This window comes from Orbicella faveolata, unplaced genomic scaffold, assembly GCF_042242905.1.
Source record: "Orbicella faveolata isolate gen_17 unplaced genomic scaffold, um_ofav_v1 contig_34, whole genome shotgun sequence".
NCBI classification, from domain to species: Eukaryota; Metazoa; Cnidaria; class Anthozoa; order Scleractinia; family Merulinidae; genus Orbicella; species Orbicella faveolata.
Window position 1 is genome coordinate 34,597,590 of NW_028301563.1, and position 26,093 is coordinate 34,623,682.

Below are 26,093 nucleotides of genomic sequence, written 5' to 3' on the forward strand. Positions count from 1 at the left end.
ATTATTATTACCTGCAATGTAATGGCTGTAAAATTTTTATTTGCATACTTCTAGTATATGTTACTATATCTATAGCTAGAAAATTTTAGCATTAGAAAGTGTTAGGGATATTCTAAAAACAAATCTTAAGTTTCTAAAGAGGAGAACTTAAAAGTTGCTCGCGCTGAGTATACCCAATGACACAAGCTTCGGTGAACACGCCAATAAACACAGGTTCTCTGAATATATTATCATTGGCACGCAGTTTTCAGTTTCCAACAGGATCAAAGCATTCTGGAAACGACGAACTTCGCTTGTTTAAGGACGACTTTGTTTGCAGTAGTGAAGTTAAGAAACCTACATCATCGTGTAACGATCATGTTATACAGCCCCATGATGCTAAGAGTGCTCTGCGCCATCCAACTCTTTACGCATTTTGTGATTGTGAGCAGTGAACAAGGTATGTTGAATACTTGATTACGATACATTCAATTAACAACGTATAATGTTTCCATTCGGTACTCGCTCGTCACTTGAGCATTTCTGAAATAATTTCGATTTCGTGGATACACTGATGGCAAAAATTAATATGACAAGGGCTAACACGCAGATACAAAGAGGATACAATGAGTTTTCATTTTGATCGTAGTAAGCTGCACTTGTCTGGACTTGTCTAATTAAATAACTTCCATGTATCCTTCCGCATGCAGTCGTCATCTATAACAGAAAACCATGCAAAGGTGTGCTTGAAGTGTACGAAATAAGTGTGTTTAAAGACTATCATGTCCAAAGTCGATATTTACATTCTTCGACCCCGATGCGATAAGTTATTATCAACCTCTTGCGGCTTTGAATTCCAAGTCTAATAATGATTAAAACAATACATTCTAAATCCATTCTGTGAGAGACAAGCTGTTTCACGCCATTTCTCGTTCTCTCCAAGGTATTCTTGTACGTACATGACTTTATTTTATGTCGGATTTACAGGGTAGCTAAGAAAATAATATCTTCGAGAAAAATAACTTTGTAAACATAAAAACAACAAGAACTGCTATTAACTATTATGTTTGTCTACATTATAAAAAGAATAACTTTCAAAGCCTAGTGTAGTGATCAGCAATCACTGTTTTCACGAGGCGTTTGAAATCAGTTAAAGTAGGCTCCACTCTAATGTTCACAAGTAGAGAGTTCAAAGTAACTCCTTAAGATACTTAGGGCACTGTAGAACGTGATTTACAGCAACACAGAAAACGTTTTCTTATTCTTTACGTACACGTATTGAAAGAACCCTTAGAAACGAATATTAATGAACAGCATTTTGTTTTCACGACGGAAATTCAGTACACACATATATACACGCATACATACATACACTTTATTTAATCTCGGATTTACAGAGTAGCTAGCCTTAGGTAATATCTCCGAGGAAAAGTAAAAGTACAAGGTTAAAAATACTACATGGCTGACTAATTATGTATATATAATATTAGCTAATGATTAGTTATAGAATATGATAACCTACAAATTGCGCATAAAATTATAGTTGCGGATAAGCCACTCAGTCGAAGTCATTATACGAACTTACTGTTCTGTAGTTCTCAGGTAATGAGTTCCAGAGTTTCGAGGCAACACAGCGAAACGAATTTAGACCATAGCAAGTTGTAGACGGTTTAGGAAGAGATAGGATATTACTGCCTCTTAAGGAATACGAAACAGTGCATCTCAGTTCCATAAGGCAGTCTGCTGTAGGTTCTTAGCTTCTCACTCAAAGACAACAAGCAGACCACGCAGGAGCCGAAGCCTGCTTAAGACAATTTGCATTATTTATTATCTTTCTCTTCAAAACTCTGTGATCTACCTCACGTACAATAGTCAGCTTAAGATTGACGTTTACAGCAAAAATTAAACGTTTTTGTTTGAGGACGTCAGATCTTTAGCCATTTGTTCACTGAAATCAAATATTTGTATTTGTTTGAGATTTTTTCCTATTTTTTTGTGTTGGAACAAAATTACCTTACCTTATGAAGTTTGCCTTTTGAAGCTTATTTTTTCTTTGTATTGTTAAAGTGGCGCCTCCTTCGTCGAGGTGGAACTGTTCTGCGATCACCCCTGATGATAAAGTGGGATGTATGGTGCCAACAAATACGAATTCCAGCATATGTTACAGCTTTGGATGCTGTTGGAATGAAACCGAAACTAATGTCACCATGAAATGCTTTACGAAACGGTAAGTTACCTATTGTGCTGCTGGTCGCAGGTATGTCCGGGATTCAACGCTAATGAGACACAAATTCCTTATGATAAGCATCACAGTGTCCTCATTAATAAAATGTCACCAAAACACAGACAATTCTATCAAATATGAAGTCATATGAAAATGTCAAATAACCCTACTAAATATGAAGTACTAACTAAACAATACTTGCGTTCAGACATAAGTGGCTGGTCGGCGGGTACAATTGGAATTTAGACATTTATCACACTTTAAGGACCGAACGTTACGCCTTGTGCGCATCTGCTGCTGCTTTGATAAACACATAGTCGAACAAAACCTCAGAATGGTAATTTAACTTTAAGCACCGGAAATAAACCCGTGAATTTCATTCTGAACGTCGGCTTGTAGATTTTTTTTACTTGTATTACACTTTTCTCTTATAACTTGTCACGAATTAACGATTCATTCAAATTAAAACCCGCGACTTGCTCCCGCCTGGCTCCTTAACTCGGTAAGTTAAGCAACGGTGATTTTATCCGGAGGTCGTGGGCGGCGGTATGTTTTACCGGAGTCAAAACGTTTTTTTTTTTAAAATAGCGTGTTCTCCTCTTACTAGCGCCGATGCCCTGAAGCAACCAGTTTAAATGACTTTTTCTATATTTAATTTTTCTATTTCTCCCATCTTTGTAGGCCGTCCATCCTTCACGATTTGACGGTTTATTTTACTATCGCTTTGCACCTGTCTCTTGCTTTCCGTTTAGCGAATGAGACGTTCTCTTTTCTAAATTGATGTCATAGGTGGTTTTTCAAATGTAGTTTTTGTAACTTCAGGGGTGGCACGTGTATGCTGTATCAAGGCAAAGTTTGCCAAGAATCACTCAAGACTCTTCCTGACTACAGGAACACTAAACGATTCTTTGACAACAAGTTTGGATTGCCGGCAACCGAGAAATTTCTTGAAAGAATCGTGGGTTTAATCAATCAGTTTGCCTCGAGCGACAAGAAATGCAGCTACATCTTGACAAACATGTTATGTCATTACACGGTGCCGCCATGTTATCCAGATGGCTCGGTTGTAGACTACTGCAAAGGAGATTGTGAGGCAATTTTTAAGGAATGCAGTGAAACAATCAATCAGGTTATCGGCGGGCTCCACATCATAATTCAATCTGAAGGCATTGATTTTATACATCGGGGCATTCCTGATTGCTCTAAACACCATCCTCGCTCATATTATGAAAGTTTGCCTGGAAATAAAACCTGTATCAAGTCTGGATTTTTCAGTAAGTCAGCACTTTCTTGTTTTCTTTATACATAATCATCATCACAAATGTTGAAAGGAGTAACAGTGGACCTCTGCTTGCTGAAAAAGAGGTGCGGCAAGAAACGGGAGAAAGGGAGAGGAAAATCATTCAAAATAATAAGCTCTTTATGTGGACCGTTGGCTATTTTTGTGAAGTTAATCGCAGGGTATTGTATATACAACACGAGATGGGTGTGGCTCCATAACATCTCAAAGTTTGTACAAAAGTCAAGGTTTGTACACGTGGATCCTGATCAACCAGTGAGACACCGGTCGAGACATGGTTCAAATGTCTGATCATGCTATTTTCTACTTTCACAGATTATACCGAAGAAAAGATTGCTATCCATGGCCAGCCTACCACCCCACCAACAGACAACAATCTGAGCACAATTCTCCCCTTAGTCTTTACGCTTGTCCTCATCATTGTGGTGTGTGTTATTGTGTTCGTCTTGTGGCGAAGACGCCAGATAAACGAGTTCGACAGAATGTCTGAATCAGCTTTTACCATGAGAGACAAATTACGAGCGGAGTCTTTGAAGAGCTTAGACACACTGCTGTCACGTCATTACGATCCAAACAAACTGAGACAGTACAGGCTGGATCGTGTGCAGTACGTGAGGGACCTGGGCATGGGATCCTTTGGTAAAGTCTTTCAAGGTAAGTTACCCTTGTCGCATCCATTTTCATCCTCAAAATCTTCACTGCCCTCACTTCCCAGTCTTCCTAATGGACTCCCGCCATCGCTGATCATTGCTATTGTCACTTAAGAAGGATGCCGGGAAACACACTGTGAAGAGTACTTCAAACGGTTTAACAACCCTACAAACGGATGGGAGAAACACACAGCAAACGCATGGCGGGTGTCCATAGACAGGAACCCACTCTAATCCCTTGGAGTAACGCATTTGGATTCGTAGAGCGGCATGAAGGGGAACGCATGGTAGAACGAAGGGGAGAAGCATAGGAATACACTGGTAATACATTGAGAATGCATTAGAGAATTGAGAAAAATAAACAGACCGGGAATACGAGGTCATGCACAAGAAACGCGCGGTGAATAGATGCATGGCAACTGAAGGCTAATGGATGGAAAGTCTATGAAGGAAGCCTTCGGGAAGCCATTGGGAACTGCCCAGGGTTGTGTTTTGGCGGAGCGCACGGGAAACGCATGGGAAAGCACGAGGAATGGGCAAAATGCCTGGGAAAAGACGGGAGGAAATTCGAACGAGCCCAGGGCGTAACGGACGCGTAAACACCTGGAGTATCCATATCATTTCTCTTTCAGGTCGTGCAACTGGTCTCATTGACAAAGAGCCCAAGAAGGAAGTTCTGGTCGCTGTCAAAGCACTAAAAAATGATTCATCTAAAGAACAAAAAGACGAGTTTTTCAGAGAAGTAAGTCTGATGTCCATTTTAACACACCCAAACATCGTTCAGTTGCTGGCGGTATCAACTGAGGAGGAACCTTATGGAATGGTGTTCGAGTTCATGAGTGGCGGTGATTTGAATCAATATTTGAGAAATGCCTTGCCTGCGGAGACATCACCTCACAACAAAGAAACAAATAAAGGTATTACAAGAAATTTGTGAACAACTTTCCAATGCGAGATCTCGTTCAAGATGGCTTTCGAAACTTATGTCTGTTAGAATAGTCTCTGCCTTTCACGTTTAGCTTATATCATCTGGAAATAATGGTCCTTCTTCCATTCAATCGTCTTTGACTCAACAAACTTACTGCTTTTCATCAAAGAGGCTGGGCAAAAGTATATAATTTTTTGATAGCGAAGTCTTGTGAGCTTTGAAGTTCTCGTTAGTGCGCATGCTATGTACTTGAGAATTTGGACTGAAATAGTTGTGAAGTGCAAGAATGACAATTTCCTTTAAAAAGAACAGGGGTTTGCTATTTCTGAAACATTACTTTGAAACTAAGAGATAATGTTTTCTATGATAGCATGTCTTAAAGACCCTCACGTACATGATAGATCAAAGGAAGCCTAACAATGTTGTTATTTTATTTTTTCCGCTAGTTTACCTTGAGCAAAAAGACCTCGTCTCTATAGCAACGCAGATCGCAGTTGGCATGCAGCATGTGGCTAAGATGAGGTTTCTCCACAGGGACCTGGCGACAAGAAACTGTCTGGTCGGAGATGGTTTGATAGTCAAGATCGGGGATTTTGGAATGTCACGTGATATCTATACCTCGGATTACTATAAGGTACGCTACCAACTTACCTGTGGAAAAAATAACAAGTATTTCCACAAAAGCCGAGTACCGTCAAAAGCCCTGGGGGTGAATAAGTATGGGTAATCAAATGGTGACGAGTGAAATTAGGAAATAATTTCACGCGCGTTTTGTCAAAATTCTAATAATTTTCCGATGCCAAGAGGCGAGGGAAATGATTAGGATTTGGACAAAACGCAAGTGAAACTATTTCTTAATTTTCACGAGTTTAAGATTCGATTACCTTTTAATATCACAGGTTACGCTCACCATCGTGGGATTTTTACTTGGTTATTGTACCGTGAAATTTCGCGCCAAACGTTGCCATAGCAATTTTGTAATTATAAACTAATCCTGGAATTTCACACTAAAACTATGGAGTAATTTGCCACCCATGATAAGTTAAAAAAATAACGACAACAGCAACAAATCCCGTTTACTTTTTTTACCTCTTATTTTTTACTTTACGAGTGGAGAGAAGTCCGCAAACATGTGAGCAATGACTTGTTTAGAATGGCCAGGGAAAGATGAATGTATCTGAGGCGGACACAGCCGCGCGTAAATCAGCTTATAACTTGGATATTCGGGTTTTCTAGATGAGTGAAGAAACCTTGCTTCCCATTCGCTGGCTGTCTCCTGAAGCGTTGATGTACGGCAAGTTTACTGTCGGGTCAGACGTGTATGCTTATGGTGTGGTACTTTGGGAGATTTTCACATTTGGTCTCCAGCCATATTATGGGTATACCAACAAAGAAGTGATGGGGTTTATTCAGAAGGTACTGGTTTTATTCTCCTAAAATTATCAAGGCAATGCCAGTATTTCACCCTTGCTCACCATAGAGTCTCCAGTAGCTCAGTGATTAGAGCGTCCGGCTAGATCACGGAGGGTCGTGGGTTCAAATCCCATCTGGAGCTCGGATTTTTTTCCGAGTTGATGCCATTTCTACATTTAATATTCTATGTAATAATGCCAATATTAGCGTGCCTTCACCCTAGATTTCGCGAGCGCGCTTCGCCATTCGTGCGTCAGTCTTTATGCTTTAAAGACTAAGAAAAGAGAAGCTACTTGTAATCTATCATGTATGTGAGCATTTCTTTGATGGGCCAACAGATTCTTACAACTAACATAATTATGTGATAAGACTCTAACGAGTTAAATATCTGCAATTAATTTTTACAAGGCTTAGAAGAGTGAACTGAACATAATGTTTTCGACGTTGTCATCTTCAGTTGGCCTGAAGATGACACAACGTCGAAAACGTTTTTTTTTTTCACTTCTTCATTCTTTTAAGCATAGCGTTTGAGCCTTGTAGATATGGTTGTGAACCTCAACCGAATATTATGGGCAGTTAAAGATCTCTTTAAGTTTAATTTCCCTTTCTAAAAGGGCATTCAGCTTGGGAGGCCCGACAACTGTCCCGACTTCATATTTGCTGTGATGAAAGATTGCTGGTGGGAAGATCCAGACGAGCGTTTGGAATTTAGTGAAATAGAGACGCGTTTGAATAATCCGCTCCACAGTTACGACATGGTTGTTTCTGCATCAGACAGCGAGGAAGGAGATGAACACCTGGATGCCGAGCGGTCAGGTAAACGATATCTTTCATAGCGGAGTTCTATTCTGAAGGGTTATAATGTGCTTCTGTCATTTGCTGGGCCCCAGTCTACCAATTTTATTGTTGGGTTCCGCTGAGTAGGTGTAACACGTGTTGATGAGTTTCTCAACATCGTGCTGAAACTAGCGCATTATTTAAAACTTAAGTTGACATTGTTACGCTATTTCTCAGACACTGGAAATTCCGACATTCCTAGAGCAACTCCCTCCACAAGTGATTACGACATCCCAGCAACGACATTTACATCAGTCGATGGAAACTACGACGTGCTCCGATCATCCGAATATGTACACAACGAGAACGCCGACGAAAACTCCGGCAAAGAAAGAGACGTCCCCAATGACTTTGCGGTATAGTGTAATGAGTATTATAAGGCTTGTGTTTGTAGCCGACATAACGCCCGCACTGATTGGCTAATTCTAGGCATTATTCTCTCATAGTGCCCACAGGCTCACAAAAACAAAGCAAAAAGCCATAAACTGAACAACTTATTAACCTCGAACGTGCGGTATTTACTGGAAAATCTCAAACCTGGGCCTTTCCGTATTGACCACGCTATCGCTTGATCAAAACGGCAAGGTCTCGGTTTGAAATCTTCCCGTAAAGACCTCACTCTCGGATAATAAGTAGTTAATAATGTTAGAGTAGGTAATAGGGTGAGGCGAATAGACTTTTCTTTGAAAATATGGGAAACAAGTTTAACTCAAATTAGAAATAGACGAGATAATTACACAAATAAGCTTCACTTTTAATTTATGTTTAAATCTGGAACCAGTAATGAAACGCGTCCCATACAATCCCAGCTTGGGTAATTTTATCACAGTGTAGGTTTCAAAACGTTTAAGATTGTGGTTTATCTTAGTTTATTAAATTGCGCGTGTAGCATCTTAAACTTGTCGGTTTAGGTGCAAAGCTCAAGAAATTAATTCTCCTCGCCGCACAAATCAGTTGGATATTAGTTATTACTTAAATTCTTCTTACCACCTCTGCGGATAATATACTGACATTACACGAGACATTTAACCGGTATCTTTAAAGCTGGATTTTCTTTTGTCATTATTTAATTTGTTTCTTTAAACTCGATGTCCTTTATCTCTAAACATGCTGTTTTCTTACAAGTGGAATGCGTAAAATCTTCAAAGCTGCAGTTTTCATGTTCAGAAGCAGTCTTCGAATTTCATTGTTTTAATAAAATCGGTAAAAAGCAGAAAACAAGTTGAATTAAAGCATAACGATGACAATTAGACTTTCCCATCCCCTCCCATCCCCTCCCTTCTTTCAGTTTTTGGGCAGAAGGAGGGGAGGGGTACAGTGGGTTGGAACTGATGGAATTGTAACTTCGTGTTAAAATAAATGTACAATACTGTTTAAAATAAAATGTGTCTGCTTCTTTGGATTGGTGTTTAGGTTATATTAATAAAACTATCAGAAATTTTCTGTTTCACGTAAGTTGTCCTTCATCAAGTTCTGTGTTCTCAGTATTTTGTTGTTCTGTTTCTTGTTCATTTCCGGCACCTTCGTTATCAGACTCGTCTTCATTGTCATCATCAACATCGTCTTCGTCATCATCATCATCATCATCGTCGTCGTCGTCGTCGTCATCATCATCTTCCTCGTAATCGTCATCCTCGTCTTCACTTACTTCCTGTCCGCCATCTCTCGCCAGTTTCTAAATACAAGAAAAAAACAAAGCAAAACAAAACAAAAAAAACAAGGAAACTAAACTTGTGCAGTACACAGTATGTTTAAAGTAATATATCAAACCAGGAAAGACCGTGTTTGATCACATTTCCAAACGAGATGTGAGAGTTGAAAATACGACGCGCAGGAGATTATTTATGACGAACTTCAAGGTGTTTGGAAATGTGGTCAAACAGGAAACTAACCTAAACTATGGAGAAAACAGTGAAATAAAACCGTAAAAATCTACCAGATCTGATATCCCAACACCTTCACGGTCATGATTTCCTTTGTTTAAACTCTATGAATTATTAATAAGTTTGAGATGTGCCTATTGTAATGGAGTATGTAGTAACAATAAAAATGTACCTTGTATTTAAGAACTTTGGCATCTTGTTCAGTTAACATAACCAGGAGGTCTTCGTGTTCCTTGTCCAAGGCTGTTTTCTCCTGTACTATTCTGCTCATTTCTTTCTCTGTGGCAGCTAATTTCTCTTCTAACAGTTTGATTTTGTCGTGGCTCTCTTTTCGCGCTTTTTCCAACTCGGCTTTGACTTCATCTGTGCTGTTGGTTGGCGTCTTCAATCCCTCCTCTCGCTGAAATGCATCAGTGACACAAGTTTGTAACGAACAAGTTTCTAACGAACACATTTTTCATTTATAGCGAACAAGTTAATAACGAACACATTTTTCATTTCTAACGAACAAGTTTCTAATAACGAACACGTTTATAGCGAACAAACCTTTACAGAAACTTAACACTTAGCACCACCTTTTTACGCCATATACTGATTTTCATCTTAATGTTTCAGCCGCAAACCTTTAAGTTTCAAGTTGTCATAGTTCCCACTCCAAGAGTGACAGTGACTAAAGAGTATCTATCTACATGAAGTACTAAACCAGACTCTTAACTTACCACTGACTCTATTTCATTCTGAAGCTCTGTGTTCATCGATCTCAACACGTCCAATTCCTCGTGAAGTGTCGTCACAGTTCGCCTCAGCTGTGCTAACTCATCCAGCTGCTGACTGGTAAGACTCGCTGGCACTGATGGCAGTTCTGACGGATCAGAGGTCGCCAGTTCTGCGGCTGCGTGAGCCACTGCTAATGATGCCTGGCAGACTTCAAGATCCTTCTCCTGCAAAGAAACAATTCCAGGGATTGATCAACAGCTTATTTCTCTTTAACCTGTGGAACCACTCGCCTGCGGCTCGTGGTTCCACAGCCACTTTGACAATGTTATGACGCAATTTATCATCAATAAGAGAACAGACGCATAAAAAACTGACGTCAATTTGTTTTCTATAATAACAAGACCCCAAAATGGTCAAATGCCGGGAATAAATGAGGGGAAAAGACGCCTTAAACTTGCCGTAAACAAAAATAAGTAAATTTTACTCAAAATGACGCGAACGTTGTCAGTAGCTTTTCTCGCTTTTTGATTGGCTACTTAAAAAAGTCCATAAAATCTCATCGGTGAAAAAGTTGACAGTTTGACAGCTGAAAGTGGAACTTGAAAGCTTGCATAAATTAAAATTTTATCCGTCTCTACTCTTACTGATGAATAAGGAGAAATCATTTTGCGATCTCAGGACTGTACTTACCAACTTTTCAATCTTTTCATCTTTAGTCCTGACCTGCTCCTGCAGTGAATCTCGGCTCTGCTCAAGATCGCTCACTTGTTTTTTTAGATTCGTTAGTTCCTCGCCTTCAGTGAAGAATGACTCAGCCACTCCTGTCTGAGCTTGATAATCTGCGGACAGTGACGGAAGCGAAATAGAGAGATTATATAAACAATACTTAACTTTTGGATGAGCTAAACCAACACAACTACATAAACTGGACTAACAAGATAGAATTTATCAAGTAACTGGCAAACAAAGAGCTACTAACTCTGTACAGCAACAAGTTGTTCACGAAGTTGTTGAATTTCTTGAGACTGCTGCTGAATTTGGACTTGAGCCTGTTGGAAAGAACAAAAATACCAAAGTCAGGTCTGTGATGTTGAACCACGCAAGTCTAACACACAGAACTCTCCGCCGAGAAGACTATCATCTTCATGACATCAGCTCCCTGGTAATACGCCACTACTGCAGAACTTGTACAGTTTGTCATATCGTGTAGTATGTTAAAGAGTGTTCATCATGGTCTAGACTTCAGTTGATAATTAATTTCAAAGCTTGTGATGTGTCTTAATCTATGCTCAGGGAATTTACATCGAGGTATTCTAATTTGCACTACCACTTCTTCAAGACGTAAATTCCGTCCAATAACAAGCCCCAATGCCACGCCCCTTGGAGAATAGGACCAATAATAAAATCCACCTGAACATATGGATCTCAAAGGGCTCAGGTTAGGTACATATTTTAACAACATGATCATGAGAAAGGGCAAACTCGAGGCAGTTCTGACGAACTTCAATACAAAACTTTAAACGCTGAAGTAAGTAACCGTTTATTTCACCTGATTATAAGAGGATTCCATATCACTGTATCTTGATTTAAGTTTGCCGATTTCTTCATCCTAAAATGAAGAAAAACTAACATTACAGTGGACTGCCGTGTTCGTGACACTACCTCAGTAAATTGCATTTGTTCTTGATTTCATGAGGAAGTAAGGAAGATTTGCTGACATAATTTTCTGCAATGCTTGGCCTGATATTAATAGTTGATACGTTGGACTTCAGATGACGCAGTCTAGATGTCAAAATGGCCAGGGATACAACAAAAAAAAAAGGAAAAACCGACGGCACTTTAATTCTGGCCGAAATTGAAAATCTCCACTTGAGGTTAATGTTACAGATTTTCGTGGCGAATCAACACTATCCCTTGGCTGTTTACTTGAAAGAAATAATGCCAGTATATTGACCTGTTCTCTGATAAGTTCTTTGTACGATGACACAATGGAGTCATGGTTTTCCAATCCTTGAGAGGATTTCCCGTTTACGTGGTTCGTCATTTGCTGTAGTGAAGGTTCTTCTTCGATAGCTTTCGTAACAGCAGCTTAAAAGAAAATTAACCGACAGACTTTTAGTTTACTCACACTTGAAGTTTTCCATTATTACCAGTGGGTTTAGTTTTGTGAGGTGAGGGAGGGACTAGGAACTACATTGTAACGGCTTTGTTGTACAAAGGAGATTTAATCCTGGTCATTTCACACTTGTTCTTGGGAAAGAAAGTACACTCTTCCCTCACATGACCTTTTTCTACGCAGTATTATGCCTGAGTAACCACGAAGTACTAGAACAGCTTGACAAAATGCTAGAAGGTAACCACTCCAGCATCTCACCTTCGAGGAATAGTCACTTCATGATTATAGTTAAGGGTGGCCATGTTTTGCACTGAACGATGTATAATTATATGTCTTTTTGTGATTTACATCTGACTGTACACAAACAAACCTTCCAACTTTTTGAACAGCTTGGTAAATTCATGGTCAAAAAGGACATGTTTCTCAGATTCAACTTTGATCTGTGGTGAAAAAAAAAATCAATGAATTTAGAGACAACAATTAACACAAATCAATGAGGATATCTACTTGGAGTCAAATTATAGAAAATAAATTGTGAAATGAGGGAAACACGACAAAAAGTACATTTTTTACCTCAGGTGATTTCACAGCTGCAGTGAAGAATTCTGATTTGGAAATAAAACTGATCTTGTCCAGAAGATTGTCAGTTCCTATTCTCTTGATTATCAAATTACGAAGATCGTCTCTGTACAAACAAAGGAAACAAAATGGAACGTAAATCTTTGCAGTTGTGTCAATGAAAAGTAAGGGTCGACCAATATACTACAGGAAACAAAGTTTAAATGTGAATGAGATAAGATAGAGTGCTGTTGTACTATTTGTTTCTCTTGCCTCGCTTACGAAGCTGACTTTGTGTGCTTTACTGCTTTATCACTATATTCTAATAACTGCCGATTGACAAACTAGAAATGCAGTCTTTTAACGGTCTCCTTACACAAGTTGAAGCACAGTGTACATAAACTATGGCTCGTCTACTTTGTGGAGTGCAGGTTTCCGATACACTTTGTTACAGAGGGGACGAATACAGATATGTACAAGTACATCATGTACAGATGTATTGATCAGTTGTGACGAGAGAAAGGAATTAAAGCCAAACTAAAGAACAGACTCACTTCTGACATGTAGCCACTGAGTTGTCATTATTGTCTAAACAAATTCCTAACAGGAGAGCACAGAGCGCGCCCACCAGTCTGTCAGCCTCTTCGCCGTGAGCTTCAACTTGAGCCATCAGCTAACAACAGTTCAGGAATAAAAGCTCCAGAAGTGCAAACTCAACAGTAACGCAAACTAATAAACAGCAACTTAAATTAATAAAGCGAAGCAAACTCAAAACAGCAACGTGCACATGCACATGTAGCTACCAGATGGCTTTAGAAGTAAAGAGGTGAGACTATCAGTGTTCTGAAGGTTATCCCATTATACATGTATATACTAAAGGATACATATGGAATATTGGCAGAATTGTGAAGAAAATGAGCTACGGCCAGTGAACAACTGGATAACCACGAGCACAGCAACAATAACAAGCCAACTCTTGTCTGAATCTCGCCTCCCTGCAACCCAGCAAGTAAACAACACATCAATCTCCAACTAAACTTTCAAATAATCTTCAAAATCGCAGAAGACTAGCACGCAATAAATCACAGTTACATGAAGTTACATCAAACAAACGAACTCTTGTCATGCCTGATCTGAAAACATCACTTCAACAAGATTACTGACTGTACAGGGTTGTAGTTAAACCCTGCTGAGGATGACTGTAAGTGGGAACCTACATTACATGTAAAACAGTGTTCAAATATTCCTACAAACCTGTGAAAGCATGTTCGTACACTGTTGCAACAATGAAACAGGAGGATTTCCTGCAAAATATAAATTAAAGGAGTTCTTTTGAGCAGATCAGCAGATAGACTGCGAACAGTCTCTCTTTTCCTCGAAAACTGTGGGGAAGAACGCAAAACGAGAGTGACTGTGAGCGTGACCTGCTAGCGGCGATGCCCCAAGCTGCTAGTAGCGCAGGCGTCGGAAGGCATTGCCGTTAGCATGTCACGCTCACAGTCACGCTCGCACACTACTTGTTTGCGTTCTTCCCCACGGATTTCCGAGGAAAAGAGAGACTCCTCGCAGTCTAATCAGCAGACAAAGTTCCCAAACGCTAAACAGTCCTTACAGAAAACAGTAAGCGACATCATTACCGTTTCATTCTCAATGGCTTTCTCAGGAAAATAGTCTTGACTTTTTTCCCCATTAATATTTTTTACAACAATTGCTACTAATCTTGCAATATGATTGGCTAATTTGCCATTGTCAATAAGAGTTCAGACAACGCTGCTCACATCAACGTATCATGCAATGACTTTTTCAGCTCGTGCGCTTGAAAAAACATTTTCTTTATTAGATGATATTGTGGTAAAAAGTTGAATGTGGTTTAGCGTTGTCTGTACTCTTATCGACGATGATACGCGTCATCACAGTAGTCAAAATTCGTTGTGGAGTGAGCCCACAACATTTTGACCACTGTGATGACGCGTACTTATTGTCAATACGAGTACAGACAACGCTAAACCACATTCGGTTTGTTAAACAGTCAATGTATGAAAAACAGTCTAGAGAATTTGTAAACTCACCAACACTAGTAGCTAGTTGTACTCTTAGAAGCTGTTCCTTCTGTGTTGGGTTCCCCTTCAGACAGTGAGACAAAGCTACTGCTGCACACCAGTTGGAGAGTGGGTCTGGGCTGAGGAGCAAAACATTGTTCAGCCCAATATCAATGCACTTCCAGAAGATCAAAAACAAACCAAAATCATAAGAATACCAACAACTTTAGATTGATTTTGTGGAACAGTACTTAGACAAACAACAGGAACCCATCCACTAACAAGTGAAGAGGAATTAACAATGACAGGGAAAGAAGATGTGTTGAGAAATGGCTTACAGTACCATGGACAAACTTGACAATGCATTACATCTTTGTTTCAAGTTCTACTATTCAGCATCATATATTTGGGGCTAATAACAGTATTCACATGTACATGAAGATGCCGTTACCTGAACAAACCAGCACAGAGTAACTGTCCTGCCGAGATGTTGGTAGCTAAAAACCAAGCATAAAAAAACTTTAACAACAAAAGAATAAATTGTACCAAATTCAGTTGTGAATGCAGCTGGTGTTTTCACTTACCTGCAGATGCTGAAGAGGGAAGTAAGGTTGTTACAATCTCATTCTGGCCTTGCTCATTCTTGTAAAGATAACACTGTTTAAATGAAATGAAACAGAGACTTAAAGATTTAAATTATGCCTACAGGGGTGAAAGAGTTGTCTTGTACAATGAAAATGACTTTAATCATAAAAAAATCATTTAAAGTACATTTAAACTGTTTCAGTTGTGTCAGCAGTCAGGAGTAGTCTCATAAAATAACTGCACAGGATGAATGGTGGAGCAGACCAGAAGCTAGACAATTTTGATTAACCCAGTGCCTCTTACCTGGAAACAATACAAGACAGCACAGCGGAGACTGAAGGGCTGCTTGTCATTAATCATAGACATTAGAAGAACCACAATTGCAGGACTGAAAAACAGAAAACAGTTCTCAGAAATAATTCCTAGCTGACAACAAAACATAGGCTTACAATGTATGCAATGTCAGGAAAGTCAGTAATATCAGGCAGGTAACAAATGGAGAAGAAACATTACATGTACAAGCAATTTTATTGTTATTACAAATTGTAATTATTATCTAACATTGCTGGACTGCAATATATGCAAAGAAATAGATCACAATTCTGGGGTTTAGGTCCCCAGTAGACAGAGGACCTACAGAACATTTGAAGAAACTATTATCTAACATCATAGGTCAGCAATGCATACAAACACATAGATGCTGTATCTTACCTGGGAGGGTTGGATGGAGCATTCACTTGAGAAAAATATTCTTGATTTGCCGGGAATCCTCTTATCACTTCAGATACAGTGTTGATGGTCTGAAAGTTAATCATAACATTTATTGATTAAATATTCTTTTTGAAACAATTGACAAGCTTGGTATTCATGATGGAAAGGTACAACAACGTTTACAAAGCACTACTAACAAAATTAAAATATACGGTACCTCTGTGAGAATGTCTGCAGGAATTCCAGTTGACATGAGTATACTACAAAGTAATCGTAACAATCCTAAAAAGTAAACAAGAACAATTAGTTGTGCTTTTATACATACTGGTGAAAGAGTTGGGCAAGCTGTAGAAAAGATTTTACATGTAACAGTAACAGACTAAACATCAGGAGAGTCTTATCACACAAAATAACAGCTCAGACGTACAAAGGTACGGATTAGGTAATCACAGAAGAATATTCTGGGGGCAATCATTCTGTCATCACTGCTGTTTCTTGTGAGCTTTCCATTCTAATTGGCAAGATAATTTGGAGTTTATTACTTGGAATAGTCAAGATATATTACTTACCACACTGATTCATTATTTTCTGACAGTTTGTTGTGGCTTGCTGTGGATTATCTGGTGACACTAACACTCTGACAAGCTAAAGACCAAACAGCAAAACCAAATGTGTATCTATTCCTTGTACTCTGTTTATTATTTAAAAACAATGTACTTGTAAATTATATCAAATTTTACATAATTTATTTCTACTCAATTACTTGGCATTATACCTGTAACATAAGCTTGATATTTGATACTTTTTGAGTGGACCATGAATTATCTTGATTATCTGCCAAAAATAAATAAACAAACATTAAAACATGATTAGAATTTCCTGAAAAACCACTTGATCAGAAGTCTGGGTGTACCGAATGGGCTTCACAGCTCAAATAATTATTTATACTGGTACGTTGGATGTGTGCTATTTAGTCTTCACAGCCTTTACATGAGAATATTCCAGGGTGAACACAGAGTTTACTGTTAATATGTGACACTTACCAGTAGTTTCTGGTATAGGAACTTGTTCCAGCTCAAAAAAAGGAGTAAGTCTTTGAACATAACTGTAAAAGAGTAAAATAGTTTAAGCTTTATTGATAATCATCCAGAGTGGGAGAGTGAAAAATAATGTTAATTATGAGTCATGCTAATAAACTGTTCATGTACATGTTCTTCAAGCTAGATTTTACTCTCTAAACAAATAACAAAGAGAGAAACACTACAAATACCTTCCTTCTCTAAAGAAATTTTGGTTTGAAACATTTAATTTCAACAGATTTTGCATCAGTAACAGACAGTCTTCTACCACAATACCTGAGAGAAAACAAATTACTTATCAAAAAATTTAAATCATGTTATCATATAAAGAAAAAAAAAAAAAATTAAAAAAACCCAAAGGAACAATTATAATAACCAAACAAATAAATTACATGTTAATGCATGCAACATTTGAGTAAATAAATAAACAAGAAACATAGTTACATGCAACAACAACAAAACAAACGTATGTCAACTTCCAGCTAAACATTGTAATTATATCAAGCAATTAGATTATGTCGAGCTCGAGATTTCTATCGCGTGATAGTTGACGAGGGCGCAGCCTGAGTCAACTATCATGCGATAGAAATCGAGAGTGAATAATCTAATTGTTTTAGTATAAATCTACTAGTCGTTCAAAACTTTACCTACATCCTCTTCACAGACACTTCAAAGACGCCAAGAAGCGGCCGTAATTTTGTTAACTTCGCTACTCACTATATATTACAGAATAGATAGTGAGTAGCGTAGCCAATCAGAGAACAGCATTTGTGATAGAATGCTAACAGATTTATACTAATGTAATATGTATTACCACTGCATGACTATCAGGTTAATATGATCACAACACATACCCCCATCACTGTAGCCTTCTTCTGTGATGATTTCAAGAAGCCTATCAAATGCATTCTCAAAGGCAACAATTTTCTAGAGAAAATACAAAACAACATGTGACCATGATAAACAAATACATAACAGACCAATTGAAAATAATAGTTTAAATTAATGACAAAGAATAAAGCATGTATGGTGAACTGTAACAAGTACACATATGTACTATTCACCACTGTTTACATTGTACTTAATGTTTACCTGTATTGCTGCATTTGACTTGGTAAGTTGAATCAACAATAAAAGACCCTGGAGAAAAAAGGTCACTTTAGATATCTATGCATACACATATATGTATAAACTTCAAACCAAACATGTGTGTACATGTACCTCATTTCTGATGATTTCTCTACTGTCAGACAGCAAGTCCATTAGTCTGGATACACCTACAGTATACATACAATAAGCAAAAACATATTGTCTGTGATTCATCATCACACTGGAAACAAGAACACAAGCCGTTTATACACACACATACACTGTATAGTATAATTACCGGGGTTAAGTTATTTTACACTAAGATTCATGATTTATATAGACCTGTAAAATCAGGGTGTCTTCATTATAAGTGATGTTAAAGTATATAGTACAAAATAAACTGTGCTTACAAGGCTCAAAGATATAAATATTGAAAATATTAAGCATGACTGTGCTTACCCATGGGACTCACTAAAATGCACTGCTGGAGCTGATAACTACAAGAAAGGATGACTTGGGTTGGTCAAGGCACTTAACAAACCACACACATTGTTTTTCGCTACACACTGTCAATAGGTACAGTATTTTAATAACTGGAACTATGAAATATATGTTGATGTAAGTCCTTAAGTCCTTAAGTCCTTACCGGTAAGTGTATCCTTGATAGAGAAACTTGTACAAAGTTTCACTTTCTCTGAAATTTGTTGCTTGCATTCAAGGTTAATGTACATTTGCATGAATGTCTTAAGTTAGGTACATCTCAAGCGTGGAAGTGAAACAAATATGATTATTATTTGTAATTGCTTTAACAGTACATGAAACTATCTAATGATACCTTTTATTTGTCAGCAACACTGTAAGAAGTTTAACTGTGGGCCATCTAACCTGAAATTCATATTCCTGAGACAGAAAATATATTTGAATCAAAAATAAAAGCACATTACATGTATGTAGTGTTAAATGTACCGATATTGACAGAAATCAAATAAATCGTAACTGTAAATGGAAATTGCTGCTAATTGACTATTGACAGAGATAATAATTTTACCACCAATTGCACTACAAAATCCTGTACAATCTACAAATTAAAACAATTGAGTTTAAAAATGTTCGGTGTGTAGCCAGGCATGTTAAAAATTGGTAAAAAGGAATTAAATGGTTGTCACTGGCTAAAAATATGGTTATCGGACGTTTCGGCCACTGCTGTTGCCTTCTTCAGCAAAAGATGGAAAATGCAAATGTTAAACGGCGTCCTGCTAGAATATGTAAAAGATGTGTGATAAAACTAAATGAGCAATAGTCTCTAGAGTATTCTTAATGAGTGTAAAAATTCTTAATGCCATTGTACACATTCGGTAGCGCTATGTGTTCCTTTATAGCGTTCCTGTCTTGCACGGAATGCCAAGCTTCAAGAATTAGTCTTTGTTTCCATACTGATGATCTGTCGACAATTTCAACATTCTTCAAATCTATCTGGTGACCGTTGAGCATATGGTGTTTGGCCAATAAAGAGTTTTTGTCCAATGTTGCTATAGCCTTTGTGTGTTCTTTCATACGTGTTTTTAACGAGCGTGATGACTGACCAACATAAACACAGTCACAATCTTTACATTTGATCTTGTAAACAATGCCTCTGGGAGCCTCTTTCTCGATCTCGTCTTTAGGTTTTTTGAGTGTGTTCGAGATGGTACGAATAGGTTTATGGGTGACCTTGATATTGAAACCTCGAAGAACGTTTGCGACTCTTTCGGAAAAACCTTTGGCATAGGGGAGGATGACAAAACCACGATGCGCTACCAATGGTGTACAATAGCATTAAGAATTTTTACGCTCATTAAGAATACTCTAGAGACTATTACTCATTTAGTTTTATCACACACCTTTTACATATTCTAGCAGGACGCCGTTTAACATTTGCATTTTCCATCTTTTGCTGAAGAAGGCAACAGTAGTGGCCGAAACGTCCGATAACCATATTTTTAGCCAGTGACAACCATTTAATTCCTTTTTACCAACAATTGAGTTTCTTTACCTCTAACAGACCAAGCAACAAAGTCACATTATCAGTTTTCTTGATAAAGATCTCTGTAAACTGAACTCCTAACTCAGCATCTGAGGCTGTCTGACCAGCGTCCCTACCGCCCTCATCAGCTGAAAAATAGCATTGATCTCAATTTTAATTTTACATATTGTAGATACACATAGGATATTACATGGCCACTCAGAGATATGAAATTTATCTTCAAGTGTTGAAAAAATTTTGTATCTTCAAGCTGCCATGTAATGTTCTATTTATCATATAAACACCAATGAAAAAACAAACCATTTAACTTTCACTGCAAAAGGCACCATTTATTATGTTACATTGCAATGTGATGTTTTCACATGTGAAAATAACATGTTATTTTCATGTGTGACGATATCATGTTTTCATACAAAAGATCACCCGGTATTTCATCAGTGTTTAAATATAATAAATTTGATTCATTATCACAGTACAATTTTGGTGTGTACTCAATTCATCCTGACCAAAACTTTGCTCTTTGAAAAATATTATTACAGAGAGCCTGAATGCTCCAAACAACAAAGGCTTGGGCAAACAGTTACAGCATACCCTGAAATTATTACATAAACACACATTGCATTCTTGTACATATTTCCATGATATGTACATGTACACAAGGCTGACAGATTTAACGCTAAAGAAAGAGTCCCTGGAGTCAAAGAGATTTATGCTGCATAATTTACACTCCATTGTGAATCATGTACAGTTAACTTTTCTTTTCTGTTCCTACCTTGGACTGGATCTGCTGAGAGAAGATTACAGAGAGTCTGTAAAGCCAAGCCAGTGATTTCTGTATCATTTCTAACATGGTACAAGTAGAAATAAAAATATTAACAATTACAGTGTAGACTTGATACAAGCTTGACACTTCAAAATGATAATCCAAAACTCTACTAGTTGCAAAGGTTAAGGAATGTAAATTTCTATGGCTACTTAAAAATTTATTCCAGTTTGTTTGTTTACTTGTTAGTTTGTTTGTCTGTTTCTCAGATGAATATGACACCTAACAAACCTACCTGTCTGTTTGTAAAACATTTATCAGAAGATCCATTGATTGTGTTCCAACTTCTAAACGAAATTTCTGAAACCAAACAAAAAATCATTTTCAATTGGTTCATGGTTGGAACTAAGTATGATTTCCCTCATAAAAGCACAAGTAGCCAAAAGAAAGAGCTGGTACTGGTCAAATTCACAACCAAGAGAACAAATACTGGTACTTATTAGTCACAGCCAACAGTACAGTAAATGAAAGTTGGTTGCTGACTTGATTGGCTGTTAAAAAGGACTGTTTTTATTAACTCGAGTCTATTTAGTTAACTAAACAGGCAATTTTGATGCATCAAACTTGGTACTAAGGCTTAGGGGAATGAAACAAATTAAAGACCGACGAAAATTATACACTTCTGTGACTTCTTCCGTTTTACTCCTCTAGGCCTTGGTGCCATGCTAGAATTTTTAATAAATCCAAGTTGGTCTATTTCTTTTGCCACACAGGGACTCTACTAGACACAAAACTTATAAGAAAAAATGCAAGTTTTTTGCAACATACTCTGCATACAGGGTTGTTTTTGTTTGTTCATGATGATATAACATATCAATATTAATGCTTAATCATGTTAAACAAACTGGCCAGTCAGTACAATGCTCATGATAAGCAATACCCTGGCTACACCCCAGACAGTCATGCAATGTTCCTTTCCCCATGGAGGAAGAGAGGGACAGGATCACACCTCACCAAAGTTTAATAAAAGATGTGATAACATGCGACAGGTTTTAAAACAAGGAAGACTTTAAATTCTCAATGAAACCTGGGATGTACATGATAATTTAATCTACCGTCACGTTGCTCAAATGCACTTAACTTTATTATTTATACTCAGCCCACATGCACAATCTACAAAACATCCTGACAAAACGATTGGATAAAAAAGGAGACTAAGGTAATGCGCCAACCTTTGAAAGAGACTTGAGAGCCCGGACAGCATCTCTTCTGTCTTCTAGAAGTGTTGAGGAAGCAACACGGTCACACAATCTCTCAACCTGAATGAATATGCACGGTAAGAATCGATGTCAGAGAGAGTCACACGATACAGATCACGAATAAACACATGAATGCGCACCGTTTCGTGAGCGGACGGCTGAGAGCCGGCCTGCTGATTGCCCAAAACAGACTTGAATCCCCTCGACAAGTACTCCATCTTTGTTTCTTTACGTAAATTTATTCGTAGGCATGCGCGCAACGTGGCAAAAAGTTGCTTGGTAACCGAGCAGTAAGAATCGCGTTCACAACAGGTACAGCGGCTTCCCGCCAAAGGATAACTGCTACACTTTCTCGTGGCGGAGCACGATTTGTTGTCCTCCTTATTTTACATTTGAAGCTGTTTACTTATTTATGATTTGATATATTTAGACACGTTTGATAACAGTTCACTTCTGTACAAGCGTCGTTGTCTTTTTTGGAAGGGAACGGTGGCAAAGAAGATGGCTTTTCGCGGTGTTTTGCTGTGTTCATTCGTCAGTTTTTTGAGTTCAGGAGCTCTCGGGTTCCAGGACGGGCAACCAATGCGCTTTGAGACGCCGAAAATGAATGAAGAGGAACAACATTCACCGCACACTCCTAAGTCCTTTGAGATGACGTGTGATGCTTGTACCGCGATCGCTTATCAGGTAATTGTAGTTGTCCCAAGTTGACACTTTCGTCCCTGACGTGTGAAAAATGCTTATCTGATCAATTTCTTGCACTTTGTTGTGATGTTAATTTTTACGTTTTCAGCACAAATGCGCCGATTAATTTAAGGTTATTAAAGGCGGCTGAACTTATAAATTACCCGCTAACTTTCAGCCTATGAATAGATGACCTGGCATAAGGGTCACTTCCTCCAATGTTTTGCAGTAAATTGGTTCATTTATCAAAAGCTCTAATAACTTTTAAAACTTGAACCTTACCCAATTCTGAGAATTGTTATTAATTTTTCCCATGTGTGTTCAAAACTTCTACAGACCAGTTCTAGGTATGAGAATCCTTTATGATCCTAACCCTAACAATAGCTACAAAACAAACAAAAGCATCATGGGTTTTTACACTGAGATTAACCCTCTTTTTCAGTAATTGTTAAAGAGCTGCATTGTTCCAAACTGAGCCAGCTCTAATGCAGACCGAAAAGTGTTGACTTGAGTTGATCAGCTTTAGAATAGCAATGAGGGCACGTTCATATATCCCTGTCAGTCTTAAGTTAAAATCTTAAAAGAAAATAGATGTATCCAGTAAGGAGATTTAGTATATTCTATCTAACAATTACAGGACAACAGTTTCTCATTTCCCATACAATTTTGCTTGGCTGTTGTCCTTCTGTCAGAGTATTTGTCCTTTTTATTGTTTACATTAGTATTTGACTTTGACCTGAGAGTGGTTGTTTCTCATAGATGAGCCAAGCTTTGCAAAAAGCTGAAGAAAAGAGGCCATCCCTGAAAGGAAAGCCTTTGCCAGAGTCTGATATCCTTGATGTGTTTGAAACTGTTTGTGACAAGTCGTGGGATGAGTAAGTTATTTGGTCACTTTTCAACTTCATTATTTCCATGGCTTCTTGTACAATTTACACAAGTTATAATAAGCAAGGAAATCAAAAGTTATTACGGTATAACTTTCAGTTAATACAACTCCATAGTTACCAGTTGGTAATGTCGTAATGCCAGTACATAACAACTGATATTTTGGAATGATGCAAACTTGAGTGATCGCATGTAGCCAGTCACTCCAGAATAAGCACCAAAACTTTCAATACATGATTGTGGAAATTTAATAAAACCTGCATGACAAGTAAAGAAACTTAACCAAGAAATTTAATCCAACGGTATTTTATTTTGTTTAGTTTCACTTTGTGTCCCTGATTTGAGTTCCAGTAGGTACACTGTACTAGAATGGTTTGTCATGTTGATAAAGGTTCTGAGTGATTGACTGACTGATTGATTGATTGACTGACTGACTGACTGACTGATTGGTTGGTTGATTGATTGATTGACTGGCTGACTGACTGACTGATTGATTGACTGACTGACTGACTGACTGATTGACTGACTGACTGACTGACTGACTGACCGACCGACCGATTGTGCAATCGATTAACCAATTGATTGATTGATTGTAGTATGAAATTGCACAGGAAGAGTCATTTGCATGATTTTGTACACTTGTGATTTTCAGCTATGGCTTAAAGACAGTTCATGGAGTGAACCGTTTGTCTGGACCAGGTCTTGAAGCTAAGGACTTTCCTGGTATGATGCAAGGTGGTGGAAAATGGCCAGGCAGGTGGGTCCAGTTATCATGCTTTGTATAAATTAGTTCTTTATTGCTGTTCTTCAAAGCAATCTCCATGTACCATGTCTCATTTTTTGGTTAATATTATCAAACACACTCTCTGTGATTTTGCTTTTATATTTAACATACTATCTGTGACTTTGCTTTAACCAAGCATACACTCTGTGACTTTGCCTTCCAGACTTGCTCAGAAGTGTAGTAATTTGGTTGGAGACATTGGAGAAGAGGAACTTTATATGGAGTACAGAAAATCGAAGGATCTACTCAACTACTTGTGCAAAGAATATACTAAGGACTGTGTGAAAAAAGAGAAGCAAGAATTATGATATCGAAGAATGTTCAAATGTGTTTCTATTTGGGTATTAAGTTTAGTTGTGGCTGTATTCTTACAAGTATTCTGCAACCAGAGAGCTTAGTCAGTCATTTTATAATAAAAGAACTTTGAAGTTTTCAAGCCACCAGTGATCCTTTCTAATTTATTTACTTTAATCCCAGTCTGTGACCATTTTCATTTAGCCACAGTTTATATTAATTGCACTTGAAAGTTCAGTCCTTTCACAGCGAATGATTGGTTTTACTTCTGTTTTAGTGAGAAGTGCTTCGTTGCATTAACGATGTCAATAGCAATCATATTAGTTAAGTTAATTGCTTTCTTTTCCTTCACGCTGCATGTAGTTTTAAAAAATTGTTGCAGCTCATTTTACCATTTTGAAGATTTTACTTGCTTGCACTTTGAGCAACTCTACGATGAAGATTAATATTTGCTGCCTTTGTGTGCTCATGGAATAAATGAAGAATCATTTTAACATAGCTGTTATGTTACTGTAGCCTGCATGACCCTATGCCATAGCTTGAGCTACTCCGTCTAGATACATCGTACAACCTGTACTCCGCTCCGGGTGTCCTCTATTCCAGAAGTCCAGCGTTTTTAAGGTGATCATTACTGACTCTTCGCGTTTAAAAAACGAAAATCTCTCTTTCAAGTATTGCCTTTGGATATATTGGTTTGGGTTTTAATATGAAAGAACAATTGTTTTCGTTGTTTGGTATGCAATCTGACGTAAAAGAACTATTAAAACCATTAATTCGGGGTTACGGTTGTCGAGTACGAGTCGTTGGTCGCGGACATGCAGAAGCCATAAACACAGCTAATACGGGACAATTAGACGTAACGTTTTGAGAGTTTCCAGCCTTCTCAGTTATGTAGCAAAGAAAAGAAAAATTAAAAAAAAGAAAAAAAAGAAAAAAGCAAGAGAAAAAAATTTCATCGACCCTGCCAGGACTCGAACCTGGAATCCCCTGATTCGTAGTCAGATGCCTTATCCATTGGGCCACAGGGCCGTCATGAGAAGTTGCAGGAGAATTTTAGTTATATATTTTTGTATAAGCTTTCTGATTTCGGCTCGCTCTAAACAGATTTTATCCCATGATCGCTTAAAATTACAACAACATTTAGAGGTATAATGACTGGCACTGAAAATAAGTTTTCAAGCTGAAAGCGAAAAGCTTGGACTTTCGCACCCGTTCGTTCTGCGCCCGCGATCCGCGTTTACATTTAGTCGAAGTTTCGGATAAGTCGCCTGAGTCACTTGAAAACTGAACCTT

General features: G+C 38.0%; 3 protein-coding genes and 1 non-coding gene across 4 annotated transcripts; 2 read left to right on the forward strand and 2 right to left on the reverse strand.

The window, feature by feature from the left end:
- Positions 1–120: 120 nt before the first annotated feature.
- Positions 121–8,733, forward strand: LOC110060846 (muscle, skeletal receptor tyrosine protein kinase-like). The gene is made up of 9 exons (XM_020767651.2): positions 121–439; positions 2,047–2,206; positions 3,026–3,477; positions 3,819–4,157; positions 4,786–5,070; positions 5,528–5,715; positions 6,318–6,497; positions 7,109–7,310; positions 7,509–8,733. Exons 1-9 carry the CDS (start codon positions 358–360, stop codon positions 7,691–7,693), a joined length of 2,073 nt encoding a protein of 690 aa, XP_020623310.2. The 5' UTR covers positions 121–357; the 3' UTR covers positions 7,694–8,733.
- LOC110060845 (general vesicular transport factor p115-like) lies at positions 8,065–22,410 on the reverse strand. Its single transcript, XM_020767650.2, has 32 exons — positions 22,294–22,410; positions 22,127–22,213; positions 21,190–21,254; positions 20,904–20,974; positions 20,141–20,259; positions 18,944–19,008; positions 18,568–18,605; positions 18,241–18,296; positions 18,112–18,159; positions 17,874–17,946; positions 17,211–17,295; positions 16,984–17,045; positions 16,716–16,774; positions 16,510–16,585; positions 16,158–16,222; positions 15,941–16,029; positions 15,533–15,617; positions 15,229–15,301; positions 15,096–15,141; positions 14,675–14,784; positions 13,860–13,909; positions 13,490–13,600; positions 13,160–13,278; positions 12,621–12,732; positions 12,418–12,487; positions 11,886–12,019; positions 11,481–11,540; positions 10,911–10,980; positions 10,622–10,770; positions 9,934–10,155; positions 9,387–9,614; positions 8,065–9,006 (listed from the first exon to the last, which is right to left on the reverse strand). The coding sequence occupies exons 1-32, from the start codon at positions 22,369–22,371 to the stop codon at positions 8,779–8,781; spliced, it is 3,003 nt and encodes a 1,000-aa protein (XP_020623309.2). The 5' UTR covers positions 22,372–22,410; the 3' UTR covers positions 8,065–8,778.
- Positions 22,411–22,480: 70 nt separating this feature from the next.
- LOC110060849 (marginal zone B- and B1-cell-specific protein-like) lies at positions 22,481–25,294 on the forward strand. Its single transcript, XM_020767656.2, has 4 exons — positions 22,481–22,840; positions 23,597–23,712; positions 24,375–24,479; positions 24,670–25,294. The coding sequence occupies exons 1-4, from the start codon at positions 22,655–22,657 to the stop codon at positions 24,812–24,814; spliced, it is 552 nt and encodes a 183-aa protein (XP_020623315.2). The 5' UTR covers positions 22,481–22,654; the 3' UTR covers positions 24,815–25,294.
- A 462-nt stretch (positions 25,295–25,756) lies between these two features.
- Positions 25,757–25,829, reverse strand: Trnar-acg (transfer RNA arginine (anticodon ACG)). The gene has a single exon. It is a non-coding gene; the product is annotated as a tRNA-Arg (tRNA).
- Positions 25,830–26,093: the final 264 nt, after the last annotated feature.